The following is an 18246-nucleotide window of genomic DNA, read 5'->3' as shown; positions in this document are numbered from 1 at the left end:
CTAGCTTATGCCTTCAGCTTTACTAAAGTCTCTATTGATAAGGATCTCTCTGTCAAGGGTAGGCAGTCAGTTTATTATAAATTTGTATAACTTTTTCTTTATGTGTAGATAAAACAGTCATCATTTCTTTAACAATGAGGTGTTTCTAGAACAAAAAATAATATGAAGAATTCTGCAAATGTTGCTACAAAGCTTTATCATGAGTGTGCAGAGTGATACATATAACGAAAGTTTTGAGCAGCAATGCTAGTGGCTCTCAAGAAGGACGTGACCAGGGAAACAATCAGGTGTGGCAGTCATATCATCATGACAATGCTTGTGACTTCCGTGCTTTACCATAGTAAGGTGCAGCCATTAATGCTAACTAGGAATGGGTGAATGTTTAAAAAATGAAATCAAATTTGGAATGTTTGTACAGCATTCTAACATTCTTTTAATGTAATAGTATTTCTAATGCTTTCTTTAAATTAGAATTTTTATAATAATTAAAATCGAATTATGCAATATTCAAAATAGAAAAATTTGAATTGATATATTTGTACATATTATGTATCAATTTACTAAATTCCATACCGCATGAACTATTGAACTAATTATGAACATTTAAATTCGAAAGTGACATTCGAAAACTGTAAATAGCCTTCGATTACAGAATTTTTAACAATATTCCTTCTTATCAACATTCAATTATGTAAATCAAATTTCTACAATAACATTCGTTCTAACATTCGAATTTGAATATAAACACATTTGTCCATCCCTAATGCTAATAGGACAAGCGCACAGATTTAAAGAATGGCGTTTTTAAATTAAAATTCACCTTTAAAACTTTTGTTATCTTATTTAATGGGCCAGTAAACCTACAAAATAATGTTAAATAATTCTGCACATAGTGAAACGATTTCAGAGATATTTTATTAAATAATGGCATCTTCATGAACGCTGCTCCTGGCTCTAGTGAGTGGGTCTTAATTTGCATAAACGCATTGTGGACACGTTGTCTAGTCACAGCTGGCCTGATCGTGCATTAAACTGAATGTAGCTCGCTCCAGCTCTGGTCTGGTAGCAGGAGTGAGTTACATTCAGTTTAATGGCGCGATTGGGCCGGCTGTGACTAGACAGCATGCCCGCAATGGGCTTATGCAAATTAAGACCCGTTCAGTAGAGCCAGGAGTGGCGTTCATGAAAATGCAATTTTTGAATAAAATATCTCTGAAATCCTTACAGTTATAAAGTTGGCACTACGCTAATGTTATATAATTCTGGACTATGTGCAGAATGATATAACATTATTTTGTAGGTTTACTGGCCCTTTAATAATTGCTTAAAGCATCTTTGAAATATAGCTCATTTATGAAGATAACAGAAAATATCCAAGTATATATATTTAATGAGTGGTTATATCACCCAGTTACAAACAGAAAGTAAAGTAATTATTAATATATATATACACAGGTATATATATATATATATATATATATATATATATTTATATATATATACATACACACACACTTACCTTTAAGGAGTTATGTCTCTCCCTTCCTCCTAGAATCTTGACTTCTGCCATATCATCTGAGTAAGCAGTGCGTGCGTGGATAAACAGAGCTTTTCCAGCTTCCGTTATATTTCTTAATGCAATTAAAGAGCCATCAGGTTCAACTTTAAAATTTGGATTTGAGACCTCATACACCACTTTCTGATTGCCATTGCAGTCATCAAATTGCACTGGAAAACAAAACATAAATACACCATCAGTATTATGATAATCATTGATAGATTTTCATAAATTATGATCACTCTACAAAGCAAATTTAAGTCTTCAGGTAAACCAGTTCAATAGCAGCATCACAGTTTTTAGAATTACAAATTGCATTGAACTAAATATTCTCAGAAGGATGACTAATACAGCAGTGTTTCACATACAGTATATATTTCATGATGTTAGTCTTTACTGAACAATCTCAACAGGCTTTTATTTTTTTCCATATACAGCCACCCCTTTCCTTAGAAAGTCTATCAGGAGTCAAATAGTTTATATCCACTATATGAAACTGCATTACATGCAATATAACTGATTTCAGCATATAAATTACTAAAGTGTCTGGGGAATACCTAATTAGAGAAATGGTTCTGCTAAAGCACATACAAAAAAATCTGTTGACTTCTGTTATCATACAGGCTTCTTTCTCTTTGTTTCCTTTTTTAAATCTTAGCTCCTTTATATGAGAGCATAATATGTTATGCTAAGGAGGATAAATGTGCCTTGAGTAGTATGTAGTATTAGTAGCAATGTTATACAAACAGTTTGCAAAGGGACCTTTAGATTAAACTAAGATGTGTAGCTAGAAGCACTATTTAACAAATAAACGGGTAGATTACGAGTTTTGCGCTAAACAGGGTGCAAAACTAACACCACAAAAGTTGCGTTATTTTACTCTCCATAGTGCTGCCATTACGAGTTACTGAAAAGCCTCCTTGTGCATGCAAAACAGTTGCGTTATTTTACTCTCCATAGTGCTGCGATTATGATTTACTGAAAAGCCTCCTTGTGGGTGCGATATGGTGGCGTTAAGATCCATACCGCACAAAATCCAAGGGCTGCTTTGACATGCTCATGCACACTTTCCCCTATAGACATCAATAGGGAGAGAGTGTGAAAAAAAACTAACACCTGCAATCACGGAATGAAAAATCTCCGTAACGTAACCCCATTGATGTCTATGGGGAAAAAAAGTTACGTTTGAACCTAACACCCTAACATAAACCCTAAGTCTAAACACCCCTAATCCACCGCCCCCGACATCGCCTAAATAAAGTTATTAACCACTAATCCGCCGCTCCCGATATCGCCACCACTTTAATAAAGTTATTAACCCCTAAACCTCTGGCCTTCCACATTGCCGCCACTAAATAAACCTATTAACCCCTAAACCTCCGGCCTCCTACATCGCTGCCACTTAATAAACCTATTAATCCCTAAACCGCCGGCCTCCCACATCACTGCCTCTATAAAAGGGCATTCAGATCTTTTTTCATTGCCCTTAAAAGGGCATTCAGCTCTTTTAAAAAAGCCAGAAGCTTTAATCTAAAAAAAAACTCCAGGTGGAGAGAAGTCTTCATCCAGGTGGTGATATCTTTATCCATCCTGGGGACGTCTTCTATCTTCATCCCTGTGGCAAGGAGCAGAGTAATCCTGGAAGCCGAAGACATCCTGCGCAGAGCGTCCTCTTCATATAGTCCCTGCTGTACACTGAAGTTGAATTCAAGGTAGCCATTTCAAAATTGCGTACCTTGCATTCCTATTGACTGATTTTGATTCAATTCAGCCAATAGGTTGAGAGCTACTGAAATCCTATTGGCTGTTCAAATCAGCCAATCGGATTTCAGTAACTCTCATCCTTTTGGCTGATTTGAATTTGAAGAATCAAATCAGCCAATAGGAATGCAAGGTATGCCATTTTGAAATGGCTGCCTTGCACTCAACTTCAGTGTACGGCAGGGACTGTTTGAAGAGGACGATCCGCACAGGATGTCTTCTGCTTCCAGGATGGCTCCACTCTGGGGTGGATGAAAATATTGCCCACTGGATGAAGACTTCTCGCCTCTTGGATGGAGATGGATGTCCAGACTTCAGGAACCGTGAGTAGGTATTCTGGAGTTAGTGTTAATTTTTATTTTTTATTTTTTTGGGTGGGTTTTTATTTTAGATTAGGGCTTTGGGCTTTTTTAAATGAGCATAATGCCCTTTTAAGGGCAATGAAAAAGAGCTGAATGCCCTTTTAAGAGCAATGTCCAATACCCGGCGACAGGGGAAACAATCACAACAGGAGTTAGGTAGATCCTAGTATTTAACTATTCAAAGCAGGAACCTCTGAAGGCATTAAATAAATTAACTTTTTGAAGTAAAGATCTGTGATGGAGTTGGGTTTGGGGGTAGATCTATTATCCAGTCCAGTACTAGTACTAATAAAAGTGTGGGCTTAGTACAAACTCTATATGAGTAAAATTAACTCTACAGTGAATATTATATATGCTGTTCAAGCCAAACATCTAACTAGATTTTAGTTGTGGGTAGAAACAGGAGCGGTTTTCATAAAAAGAAAAAAAAAACTAGGCTAAGACATAGTTATTTTGTGATGACAAATTACTAGAGCAAGACACTATACTCACTGAAAACAATGTAAGGTGCTAAAGAAAGAAAGCACATGTGTAAGCTTAACTTAATGTGGGATACCATTTTACACAATATAGGATTATAAGGAACCACTCCGACACAATCAGCCTCCTGTACATACAATGCAGGTAATTGCGGAGACTGTCATCACAAGGGCTTAGCTGTTTCTCTTGATGGCCCGGATCAACAATAGCTGCCCAATCGCATGTGCAAGCACTTGTGTTAGGTTAGAAAAGTGGGTATCTAACATGGCCATGATTTCTTCACCCCACGAGGTCATCACCATTTTGGATTTCTTAGTTGTCTGAAGCGCTATAGAGTTAGCTTTTGTGTGCTCCTGGACACCTTCCCATAAAGCTTGTAAAATTAAAGACTGTCTCTGAGTAGCATTGGGCTATAGGATAGAGTATAGAAGCCCCATATAATATGTTCAGAGCCAGGAGCTTTACAAAAATGCGGCCATCAACTTCAGTAGCTAGCTCCGCCTCCAATTGTTTTTATTTTTGATAATTTCGTTTTTTTTTTGTTTTTTTTTTAATTTTTCATAATTTAGTGTTTATTATTTTTTTTAATTTTAGATTTTTTCTTTTTTTCTTAGTATTAGTGGGAGCGTGGCGGATTAGGGGTTAATACTTAATTAAGGGGTGTTAGTGTACTTTATAACACTTTAGTTATGAGTTTTGTAAAACATTTTTGTTGCGCAAAACTCATAACTACTGCTCTCAGATGGTGGTATGGATCGTTTCGGGATAGGTTGTAACGCAAGCATTTTAGTTGGCTCGCACAACCTGTAATACTGGCGCTATGAGAATCCCATGCAAAAACATCATTTTTTTGAATGAGGAATGGACGTTGCGTTACAGGCTAAAATGCTTGCGGTATAGCTATACCCACACGACTCGTAATATGCATTACTGGCCATTACGTTGGAATTGCCATTTTTCAGCGTTAAAAGCCGTAACACAAAACTCGTAATCTACCTGAAAGTTTGTGAGTAAGAAAACATTAGAAACTGGAGGCAAAGCTGTTTGTGTGTTCCCTTTTGTCATTTAGCACTACCTGCTGCACCTAAAGCTCCCTCCACAGGTTGCTTTAATAACATTGCTACACATGGTGAGGCCATATTTTGCTCATGGCAAATACTGAATATTAAATGTTTGAATGTTAACATTTGAATGCTACATTGAAATCTGGAATCTTAAACACTTACATTACAAAGTAATATTCAGTATTCAAATTTTAAATTTGATATAGGAATAGTTCATGGTTATTAGCTAAAAACTAAATAAAAATTAATGTCAAATGATTAGCCGACATTTTCATCTATACTTGTAATTTAACTCTAATTTCATTATGATCCAATAAATTCTACACAACAACGGCATGATCAGTGAAGAAGATATTGTATTTCTTTCCCTAATTGATTACAGCATAGAAGATAAGATAAACATACTCAAGAAGATTTTCACAAACTAACTTACTTGCCTGCAAATAGTGCTAACCAAATTAAAGATATAAAATCTGGAAAATAAATAAATAATATATAGTTATAATATATGCAGTGAGTAAAAAAAAATACTTTAAAGGAACATAGAACCAAAAAAAATATTTCCTGATTCAGGCAGAGAACACAGTTTAAAACAACTTTCCAACTTCTATTATTAAATTTGCTTCATTCTCTTGGTATCCTTTGTTGAAGAAGCAGTAATGCACTAATGGGTAATAAATGAAAGCCAATGACAAGAGGCATATCTGTGCAGCCTCCAATCAGCACCTCCTGAGTCTACCTTGGTAAACCCTTTCAAAAAATGATATCAAGAGAACAACAGAAATGAGATAATAGAAGCAAATGGGGAAGTTGATTAAATTCACAAACTCTATCCGATTTATGCAAGAAAAAAAATGGGTCCCTTTAATAATATTTATGCCTATGGCATACAGGAACTTAGAGCAAGCTGAATAAAAAAGAGATAGAAAACTGAAATGGAAAACAGAAAAAGTGGACAAATAGAGCATAAGCAGAAAAATATAAGATACAATGAAGAAGTATAGAAATTAAACAAAAAAGGTATTTAAAATAAATTAAGGGAAGGCAATAAGCAAAATGGTAAGGAGAGAAGAACAATGTATATAAAATATTGGAACTGTAAATGTCCAACAGCACCATAATCTGACTACATCATTGGAACTAACTGAAATCACAAAATGCATGTAACAAAATAAACTGTAGAATGTTCTAATAAAAAGTGCAGCAGCCCATGTACTGTCATTCATTTAATGACCAGCATACAATTTTCTCTTCAAAAAAAGGGGAGGGGGGAGAGTTCATTTTAAGACTGACTCCAATACCTTGTGAAATTAATGTGTTGATGCACCGAAGGCTAGAGGAGGAACATATACTTTAATGCGGAATAATCAGATCTGCATAAGCTTCAGGGGGACTGACTTTTATTTGGCAGCTTATTATTTGAGCTACAAATCCATATCTGATTACTTCTGGTCTTTGGAACGAGTGCGGCTACTCTAATTAAATCAACCCATATCTAATATTAAAATCATGAAGCATTTAATGACAAGGCAATTAGACTCGCAAAACACAGCAGATTTTAGGAGTAAACAAGAATGTATTTGCCAACTAGCTTACTGCTCTGGTTTTTAAAGAAGTATATATGTATAGCCATTTATGTGACTTTATGTTTAAAATGTGCACAGTCAAATTAAATATACTTTTTTTTTTTTTTTTAAATATCTTATTAATTATTTATTTTTGTTGTCCTTTTTTTTTAGTTAATGAGTGCTATTTAATTTTTTTCTGGGCAGTGCAAGCCAATAACTCAGAGATCCTTCATCTCATTTAGTTTCTAAAACTGTAAATGTTTCAAGTTGGATCATTTTTTCTGTACCAATATTACCATATAAGCATTTGGCACAGTTTGGGTTAATGAAGGAACAGGTGCACTACAGGGGCTTGGGAATACAAACACGCTAGATTCTGATTGCTCAATGCTGGATGCAAATAAGCATAGAAATAAAACACATTTTCCGAGAAATGCAAATCAAGATGAGATATTTTATACAGATCACTCAATAATCGATAAATTTAATTTACCACCTACAATGGGTCATGAGTATAATTTTAAAGGTCACTGATATCCACTTTTCCCTTAAAAACAAAAAACAGTATGATTAATATACTAACAAAACCACTAAATAAAAATAAAAAATATCAGATTTTTGTAATCTGATCAATTGTGAGGTTTTGTAAAAGATCCTCTCAGGTCTTCAGGAAAGCAAAATATGTGAGACTAGTGTGAAAGTATTTTAGCCTTGATGAATTTAGCCTTGATGAATATGGTCTAACATGTTTGAATGCACATTTTTACACTTAACCAGTAATATGAATTCATCCCATGTATAATTACTAATTTCATATTATCTTGAAATGAATTTACATAAGATAACATTTTTAAATAGATAATCATATTTAAAGGGAAAGTAAAGTCAAAATTAAGTGTTAATGGGTTATATAGAATATTGAATTTTGAACAACTTTCCAATTTACTCTTATTTTTAACTTGTCTTTGTTCTTTCTGTAACCTTTATTGAAAGGTTAATATAGGTACACTCACAGGAGCTCAAGAGCATACGTGTATCTTTAGTACTCTATGGCAGAAATGTTTGCAACAATGTTTAACTGTGCTACGAACAGTTTTGCAAAGGACTGCTTCTATAGAGCTCTAAAGACTTGCACACACTCCTGAGTCTTTATGATCCTACCTAGATTTGCTCTTTAAAAAAGGATAACAAAACAAATTTGATATTAGAAATGTTTTTATTTAAATCATAAAAGTTGAATTTTGACTTTACTGTCCCTTTAGTTTGTGTTCATGTATAATTTTGTTTAAGTAATTTTAAATATACACATGAAAAGGGGATGTTCTGTAAATGTCTTAGGAATCTCCCCTTCCAGCTACAGAGTCATGATTAACATTACATAAAACAACACTATAACTTATTTAGGGCTCTTTAGACTTTCATGTTTATCTTAGAAAGCATATTCCTTTTGAAGCAGTATATGCTGTGGGAGGAAAGAGATTTGTGGCAGAAAAAAAGATCTACTGGAGACAGAAGCTAGGTAAAATTTGTATACGTGTATCTGGTTTGATCAGCACAAAAAATTTCTGTATTTTATTGTTGAAATTGACTCGTTAGTGAGCAGACACAATGGGCGCCATGTACTAAGGCGTCAATTTCTTCGCACAGACCGTATCGAAATAACCCGCCGGCATTCGCACCATGCGGATGGCACTTTGTTACATGAATGTACTAAAAACCAAGCCGTAAAATTTTGCGTCTATTGTGTGTCAAAGACAATCGGATTATTGATAACTTTGAAGCTTCGTTCGGCGCGAAAGAGCAAAGTTAAGAAGCAGTCTGCGACCTGATTGGTTTAGTTCTTTACCCACGTGACGATCTAGGTGTCATAATCGTCAGACAAGCGGCAACGTCTGGCTGCTGACATGTATAAGAATGTGCATTTTCCCAGAAATCTTAGAATATTTGTTTATTTACTTTTCGGTATTCACTTTGACAAGATGGCTTGCTCCGGAGATTCTGCTACTTCTAAGAAGACTCGCAACCCTAACTTCTCGCATCAACAGAATGTTGTACTTGTTGATCTGGTACTCGAATATTATGACAATATTTATGGTAGTCGAGTCAAGCAAACCCCAGGCGCTCGTAAGAAGATTATTTGGGAGAAAATTAGTGACGCAGTGAGTGCTCAAGGACCCACTAAAAAAGATATCGAGTCCTGCAAAAAAAGGAAGAAAAACTCTAGGGACTCTGATTCTTCTACCTCTCCTTCTTTGCAAGTTGTCAACCGGTGCCTGTATAGCCCTTCTTCCTCGTAATTGAATTAATCGGAAAAGAAACATGTGTAAAAGTGTCTCCATCTTCATTCAGTGATCCAAAAACCAATAATGCTACAATAGTAGTCTAGTCCTTTCACTTAAGTACTTCTACCTGGCGTCAGATACCCCCTATAGTTTTCTATTATATTCGCTACCTAAATGGTCGCGAAGCAAATCACGCGAAGTTGCAGTGAAAGTTGGAGCGGACGAATTAGTTGTAACATTCATAATTTCCGATTACAGCGAATTTATGTGCGATCGAACATGTAGTAAGTGGAAAAAGGCTTCGGAACGATGAGTTGAGTAAAATTACGATCGCTGATGAAAATAGTGGTTTTTCGACCAGATCGCAGGTTGGTACATACGAGAAGCAGATCGTGAGCGAATTTTGACACGGAAATACAGACGAACGGTCACTTCGAAGCTTAGTACATGGCGCCCAATGGCAGTAATTATTCAAAATATTAAATGTAGTACATTTGTATTCCAACACTGATATTAGTCATGCAAGTGAACAAAATAATTCAAGGAAAACCTCCCAATTTGTTTAACACAATAACCAGGACCTGAAGGCAAGATATATAGTAAGCTCTGCCCAGAGTTAAGAACAAGGGGTTCTTTCTGTCACTGTGTGTTTTGAGTGGGGTATTGGAGTTTCTGGAAAATAACTGGATGGTCTCAAGTTCTATGAAAAAAATAGAAGATAAATAGAGAAGAAGGGACAGCAGGACAAAGTTCTTAAATTGTAATGATCAGGAGCTCTGATGACATGGTCAATCAGCCAGGGCCAAAGACATGCTTGTTACACAAACTATTGAGAAATTAATGAAAAGAAAAATTGAGTATTCACAAATAGGGTTGGACAATTGGTAATAATTTAGCCAGATTTGTTGTGCTAAAATAATGTTGGGATCTATTTTAGCGTGAAGATCCTGTTACACAAGTTTTTCAAGTTTTTAAATTCAAGATCATTAGAGTCCATCAGAAAACCTTTTGGTTTTTTACTTTCTAATGCAGTTGAACAATGTTTACTTTTGTATTTTACTTCATTCAAAAATATTTTTCTTAGAAGTGTGTGCATCATTTTTTGGATTTATATGATTTAACAGATATAATTTTGGCCTGTTTTGCATGCCATGAATTGGCTTTTTAACCCTTTAAGGACACAGCTTTCAGTTTGCTCAATTGTTTTATGATGGAAAAATTCCGTCATATGTCCTTAAGAGGTTAAAAAAAAAAATTTTTTTAACAAAATTTTTTTAGCATTTTCTTATACATGATTATTTTTTTGGTTAAAAAAGTATATGCTCAGATCATATTTCTAAACTATGAAATTTGTGTACAACTGAAATATGATCATTATAAAGTCAATTAAAGATTAAAGTTTTTGAACCTTTTCAATATGTTATTTCTAAAATTATGCAAAATTGGATGGAATTATTAATTGCACACTAATATGTTATTACAGGTTATTGGACATTGTGATACCTCCCAACATTGGCCAGATGATTTCCAGGATGTGGAAGGTTAGGAGTGTGTGGGCAATGCCCCCCTGATAATTTGTAGGTGGGGCAGTGCATGGGAGGGGCTAGGTTATGGGAGGTTTATTAGCGTGTTCCACCTGTTCATTGACTTGTTTGGGCATGACTCGGTTCCTCCCTTTATACTGGGACACTGAGGGGCTGCAGGTGGGAAGCAGTCCTAACCCCCCCCCAAACCATGAAAAATGTGTAATATGTAATTATTTTTCTTTTTAGCATGTGAAATATATTACAGCTTTTTGTTGTTGTTTTTTAACACATTACTATGGAGTGTGTCACTGTCCACCAAATAAAGGTGGATATCTTCTTATCAGCCTTTGAGTGTCTCACAAGCCAATTGTGGGTTGCCTGTAAGTTTCAATATAAACATATTTAACAACTTTTCCCCCCTAAAAAAATATTTTTATATGAACAACTTCAACATTTAAGGAAACAGCTGCATTTTGGTTCCTTTCACAATGGCACAAAAAGTGTATTTATTATGATTTGTTATATGTTTACCCAATAGATTTCAAACAATTCACAGAGGAAGACAGCACCTCACTCCAAGTCTTGGGGCATGGAAAAAAGGGTTAGCCAGACCCCAACATCATAGTCAAATTCCAAAAGATTTCCAGCCTCCAAATAATGAATAAAAAACCTTAATTTATACAGGGTTCATAATACAGCAACAACAACGTTTCAAACCAGCAATTGGTTCTAAGTCATATTTACCCAATAGATTTGTAAGCAAACAAGATGTTCCAGTTACCTTGCATATATAACTCAGGAGATAGAATGTTTGCACAACTATCTCCTAACAGTGCAATGAAGTACATTACCATAAGGAAGAAGAGAAAAATCTATACAATTCATGGAGAGAGTAAAACACTAATGGCAAAATTACAAGTGGAGAGGTAATTACCGCTCCCACTAGAGCATTAACTTCGCCTCAGGTAGCACTGGTATTACACATTGAATGTAAAAATTTTGCACTTGCACGAAACCTGACACACACAAAAAGTTAACCACAGGATTTCACATATGCAATATTAGCCAAGTTAAAAAAACTAACACCTTTACTCGCATGCTAACCCCGACCTCAATAAACTCCCTAACCTATTAACCCCTAAACTTCCACAACCCCCACTGCAATAACCTCTACACTTCTTAACCCCTAAACCACCTGTACCCCCTGCAATAACCCCACACTACTGAACCCCTAGACCATTATTACCACTATTGCAATAACCCCTTCACTACTTAACCCCCTAACTGCTAACCCCCAAGACCCCAACCTAAAACCCCTTAAGTCATAAAAAAATATAAAAGCATTACCATCAAAAATGTTATTTTACCAAAAATAAAAACCCTACTATAAAAAACTAGCTTAAAACTAAAGTACCCTTAAAATTAGGGATGGGCGAATGTTTCTAAAAATTCGAAATTTAAAATGAATTTTGATACATTCGTTCGTTCAAATCGAATTTCAAATGTTTATATAACATTCTATTTTCGAATTTTCGTTTTCGAATTTTTCAATAAAATATTTGTTCAAATAATAGAATGTTTAGCTATGTATTAATTAAATCTTGAAATGTAATATTCGAATTAGAATGTGACATTCGAATTCGAATGTGACATTCAAATTTGAAATAGTATTTCTAGTCTACAACTGTGTTTAATGAATGTAATATTCGAATTTGAATGCTACATTCGAATTCGAATGTTACATTTGAATTTGAAATAGTATTTCTAGTCTAATACTGTGTTTTAAATGTGATATTCAATTTGAATGTGATATTCGATTTGAATGTGACATTCAAATTCGAAATAGTATTTCTAGTCTAATACTGTGTTTTCTAAATGTAATATTCGAATGTGACATTCGATTCGAATGTGATATTTGATTCGAATGTGACATTCGAAATAGTATTTCTAGTCTACAATTGTGTTTTATAAATGTAATATTCGAATTCGAATGTGATATTCGAATGTAACATTCGAATTCGAATGTGACATTCAAATTCGAATGTGACATTCGAATTCGAATGTGACATTCGAAAACTGTAAATAACATTCGAAAATCGAATTTTTAAGAATATTCGTTCTTATCAACATTCTATTATGTAAATCAAATTTCTACAATAACATTTGTTCTAACATTCGAATTTGGATATAAACACATTCGCCCATCCCTACTTAAAATGCACCTCTAAAAAAACTATATTAAAACTAAAATAACCCCACAAATAAAAAAATAACCTAATCTAAAAATCACCCTGAAAAGGGCATTTGTCGGGCAGTGCAAAAAAGTGATCTTAGTACTTTTGTAAATATTATTTCAATAAAACTTTATGTAGAATTGAAAAGTATTGTGGTGAGTTTTGTATGAAGTGCTATCCAACTCCCATTATCTTGATAGTACATACAGTTATGCAGGATAAATGCCAGTTTCCAAGTTCATGTAAAATACTGGAATCTGATAAAGAATGCACACGCATTATAAATAGATAAAAACCACCCACATAGTTCAGATTGTCCTAAAGGGTTATACTCCTTGGATACCTATATAGTCTGGCTGCCCACACTATTTCTCTAGCATTGTAGGTTTTAGGTTCCAGTCAATATAGTTAGTACAATAAAAAATGCATGTAATGGCTGGAGATCATTTGAGGACATTTACTTTTAAATATATGATCAGTTTTAGTTTCTGGGGAAAAAAAGTCCCGCATTAATAAAAAATTCTAGGAAGTTTAATAAATGAGCAGCTATTTATCAGCAAGTTAACTATTTCTTGCCAAATGTCAAAACAAGTACATTTTAAGGGTTAAAAACATTAAAAGGATATGAAACGTGTTTAAATTGTAATATATGAAATGTTGTATTATGCATAGTAGGGGGGTGTCATTGAAAAACTAATGCTGCCAATATGTTATTAATCTGTTCAGAAATTGTTCACACTTGGCAGATATGTTAATTTATTGCAAGATAACAGAAAAGTTTTGTAATTAAAAAAGACTGGCCTGACACAGTAAAATCAAATTATTATAGAAGTAAAAATAGTTAGAAGTGAATGCAAAGAAAAAAGTGATAAAGATGTATCTTACACTGTATTATCTTTAAATGGAAAGGATTTTATAGTGCTGACAAATTAAAGGAATATACTTATAATTTAAATTTCCCATAAACTATTTAAAGGACAGACAGGAGAATTAAACAACTAACAAATATACAATAAAAGACAATGCAGTAGGACTTACTTTGAATTTGAAATGCACAGTAGAAATATTTTTTTGGCATTTTTTAAAAAAAATTATCAAATTTTCCCTTTACCACATGACAGCCATCAGCCAATCACAAAAAGCATGTAAAAAGAATGTGCACATTTTGATAATTGAAGTATGTTTTAAATTGCATGCTTTATCCTATTCATGAAACTTTAATTTTGACTTTAGTGTCCCTTTAAGTATGAATACTAAACAATCATGTAAAGTCAACCATTTTATTGTGTATGTTTTTGTATGCTTTCCATAAAAATGTAAGTTTTGCCCACAAAGAAACTAAAGAGTGTTCTGTAGAATTTGAAACACTCATCCTACAACAGTTTAAATATATATATTTTCACATTGAAATGAATATTATAAATGATTCCAGTACTTGGAAAAGAGGTGAAATTAGCATTTGCATTCACCTGTCTCATTGATCTCAACTAATTCACCAAGTCTGGGCAAGATCAACCCAACATGGCAAAATCCCATGAAAATATGCATAAATATAATTAAAAGATTTATCTTTCATTAGCACTGAATGGAAAAGCTTCAACAGCCCTACAAAAATTGAAGTAACTTATTACTCCCTATGAGAAGTCTCACTAAGTTATGTGCAGTCCATTTGTTTCAGTTTTTTGCAACCGTTGTGAATTCAGACAACTGTATGATGTTTGAAACTATCCAATACAAAGTCTAGTATTGTTATAGGAAAGATGATCATAATTCCCTGTCTAATCTCTGCGTCTTTTTTTTTTTTTAAATGTTCAAATGCTTAGTTAAATTCAGAAATACATTGTGACAGCTTAAGTAGGAATGTAACAGCTAATTGTAGTGACAGTTATGTAGTGTGGGAGGATTTATATAGTCCTATACAATTCAGTTAATAATGGCTTATGACATACTGTGCTTGTTATTCCACTGAACAGAGTGCACTAATGTTCTTCTGACTATATGGATGCTTTTAAGGTTGGATTCAGATTTTGATGAAATAAAAACATATATTTTCACATAGAGTTAGCTAGATGCATAGCAGGCAATTTGTAGCCTCTGTTGTTTTTTCTCTTTATTTCTTACCACCAAATGAGCTTTTATTCTTGTTTTATTGTGTATCAGTAGACAATAATTTACATTAAATTGGAAAATGTAACCTTGTTTTACAGTAGAGTCTAATGAATTGCAGCAGGTAAAGAGAGATGTGAGTCAACAGTATGCTGGGACTGTTCTCTCTCTCATCATACTTTTGTAAAGCACTTTGCAATGTAATGAGTAAAAAAAATAAAAAATGATTTGTCTTCTAAGATCAGCACCTCTAAAAAGTACTGATGTTGGAGCCACTGATCACGCTGCCAGTCTTGGAGTCACATGGACACTGATTGATTGGTACACTCTATTAACTTAAAAGGGACAGTCTAGTCAAAATTAAACTTTCATGATTCAGATAGAGAATGCAATATTAAACAACTTTTCAATTTAATTTTAATATCAAATTTGCTTTGTTCTTTTGGTATTCTTTGTTGAAAGCTAAACCTAGATAGACTCATATGCTAATTTCGAAGCCATTGAAGGTCATGTCAGTGCATTTTGACTGTGTTTTTCACAGCTAGACAGCATTGTCATATTGATAACATTGAGCTCACTGCTGTGAAAATGCAAGTCTGTCAAAAGCACTAAGATAAGGGGGCAGTCTGCAGAGGCTTAGATACAAGGTAATCACAGAGGTAAAAAGTATATTAATATAACCATGTTGGTTATGCAAAACATGGTAATGGTTAATAAAGGGATTATCTATTCTTTTTTAACAATACAAATGCCGGAGTAGACTGGCCCATTAATTGCCTGTCAACTGATATCAGTTGGTGCACAAAGTATTAGTAGCAGTGTGGAAATAACTGGGGCCTTAACGAGTTTAACGACCGGGTGCTTCTCCGCTATATAGTACAAATTGCAAAAAATGTCACACCACATACTGTGTGACAAGGACAAAGAGGTTATGAGTGCACTAATAGCTCCCTTCTGAGTATGATTGTATTAAAACTTAAACTTTTAATAATAACATAAAAAATAGATACCATTACTATAAGAACTATAATAAATACATACACACACACCATGAAACCTGCACAGGTAAGCCCCAAAAAAGGATTGAGGTGCTTACAGCAATACTACCGGTATTCCTGGCCAATAACAGGTCACGTTCACATCAGTTGGGTGTATGCTTGAAAGGTAAGTTTCAAGAAAAAATAAAAGGAAAATAGATTGCTACACGTTTCAGCCCGTACACAGGCCTTTATCAAGCCTATAACATCAAAAAATAGTTGAAAAAACAACTATTTTTTGATAGGCTTGAAAAAGTGACCTGTTATCAGCCAGAATTACCGGGGGTATTGCTGTAAGCACCTCACTCTTTTTTGTTGGGCTTACATGTGCAGGTTTCATGTTGTGGGTGTGGGTGTATATTTATAATAGTTCTTATAGTAATGGTATCTATTTTTTAAGTTATTATTAAAAAAAAGTTAAAATTTTAATACATACATACATACTCAACAAAATATGTAAACTGCACTGCAATAATTATAAAGCTCATGCCTAGAGCTGCTCCCTGGCTCAGCAGAGCATCAAATGAAAGATAAACAGAGCACTCTAAAATAAATCACTAAAGAAAAGGTTTAGGTGCAAACTATGAAAATTCTGCTCTCTGACTCTGTTCCAAGTCTGTCAGTGCACAGCCCCGGGCCGCGTGCCTACCGCTTATTATGGCCAATCAGCTCTGCACTCTGCCCACCCCCAGACCCCCGCCCGCCCTCCTACCTGTTCAGTGTGCACTTAGTGTACCGTAACCGTAATGGTCTGGTGGGCATCATACGTGGCTCCTTCACTTTAAAGACAGTGTCAGACAGTCATGTGGTCAGGTGCCAGGCACCCCCTCATGATTTGCCAGTTCCCGTTTAGAGAGACAGCACAGCAGCGAGTGACTCCACTGCTCCACATGTCACTGAGCAGTGAGCACAGATAGGCAGGCAGGTTTAGGCTAGGAGCAGCCGGACAGAAGGAAGCTGTTAGTGTACTCATAACCTCTTTGTCCTTGTCACACAGTATGTGGTGTGAGGTTTTTGCAATTTAATCTCTAAGACTGCCACAAGTGTATACTTGTGGTAAAAATATTGAAATTAAGAAAAAAAACATACTCGATCCTTAGCACACTATCAGAGGATATTATTCCCTTTTATCCCTTCAGATGAAAAGATTAAAAGGAATCCAAAAAGTCCTCATGATTTTTTTTAACTAAAAAAAAATAAAAAATTCCCTTAAAATTAGGGATGTGCAAAAAATGAAACAAATTTTAACACATTTGTTCTTTTCGAATTTCTAATGTTTGTACAACATTCTAACATTTGTTTACTGTAATAGTATTTCTAAATTCTAATGATTTCTTTAAATGCCATATTTGATTCAAAATTTCTAATAATTCAATTTGAATTATGCAATATTCAAATTCGAAAAATTTGAATTGATATATTTGATAATATTCGATTATGCAATGTTCGAAATACAAACATTCAAATTGATATATCTGTATCTATTATGTATCAATTTACTAAATTCCCTACCACATGAACTATTGAAATTCTGAATAGTATTTGTTAAATCGGATGGTACAAAAAGAAAGAAACATTCGGAATTAAGTTAGAAAAATCTGATTGGCTGATTGAATCAGCCAATCAGATTCAAGTTCAATCCGATTGGCTGATCCAATCAGCCAATCAGATTGAGCTCACATTCTATTGGCTGATCGGAATCCTATCCTATCCCATCTTGGATGACGTCATTTAAAGGTACCTCATTCCAAGTTCAGTAGTCGTCCGGGATGGATGCTCCGCGGCGGCGGAGCGAAGAAAGAAGATTGAAGATGCCGCCGGAAGAATGAAGACTTTGCTGCCGCTTGGAGGAAGACGTCGCCGGAGGAAGAATTCTTCTTTGCCGCTTGGAGGAAGACATCGCCGGAGGAAGAATTCTTCTTTGCCGCTTGGAGGAAGACATCGCCCGGATCGGATAAGGAGTTCGGCCCGGTGTGGTGAAGACAAGGTAGGGAGATCTTCAGGGGGGTAGTGTTAGGCTTTTTTAAGGGGGGTTTGGGTGGTTTTAGAATAGGGGTATGTGGGTGGTGGGTTGTAATGGGGGGGGGTATTGTATTTGTATGCAAAAGAGCTGAATTCTTTGGGGCATGCCCCACAAAAGGCCCTTTTAAGGGCTGGTAAGGTAAAGAGCTTTGAAATTTGTTTAATTTAGAATAGGGCAGGGAATTTTTTTTATTTTGGGGGTTTATTATTTTATTAGGGGGCTTAGAATAGGTGTAATTAGCTTAA

The 18246-nt window shown here is 34.8% G+C and overlaps 1 protein-coding gene across 1 annotated transcript in view; it reads right to left on the bottom strand.

The window, feature by feature from the left end:
- The window catches only part of CDH13 (cadherin 13), a 1791933-nt gene that overhangs the window by 1266998 nt on the left and 506689 nt on the right, over window positions 1-18246 (bottom strand). Inside the window, exon 3 of the mRNA XM_053700758.1 lies at window positions 1520-1728. Coding sequence (XP_053556733.1) covers window positions 1520-1728 — 209 coding nt within the window. The remainder of the gene's footprint in view (window positions 1-1519; window positions 1729-18246) is intronic.

Source organism: Bombina bombina, chromosome 1 (genome assembly GCF_027579735.1).
Source record: "Bombina bombina isolate aBomBom1 chromosome 1, aBomBom1.pri, whole genome shotgun sequence".
NCBI lineage: Eukaryota > Metazoa > Chordata > Amphibia > Anura > Bombinatoridae > Bombina > Bombina bombina.
This window is presented reverse-complemented; position numbering and strand designations above follow the sequence as displayed.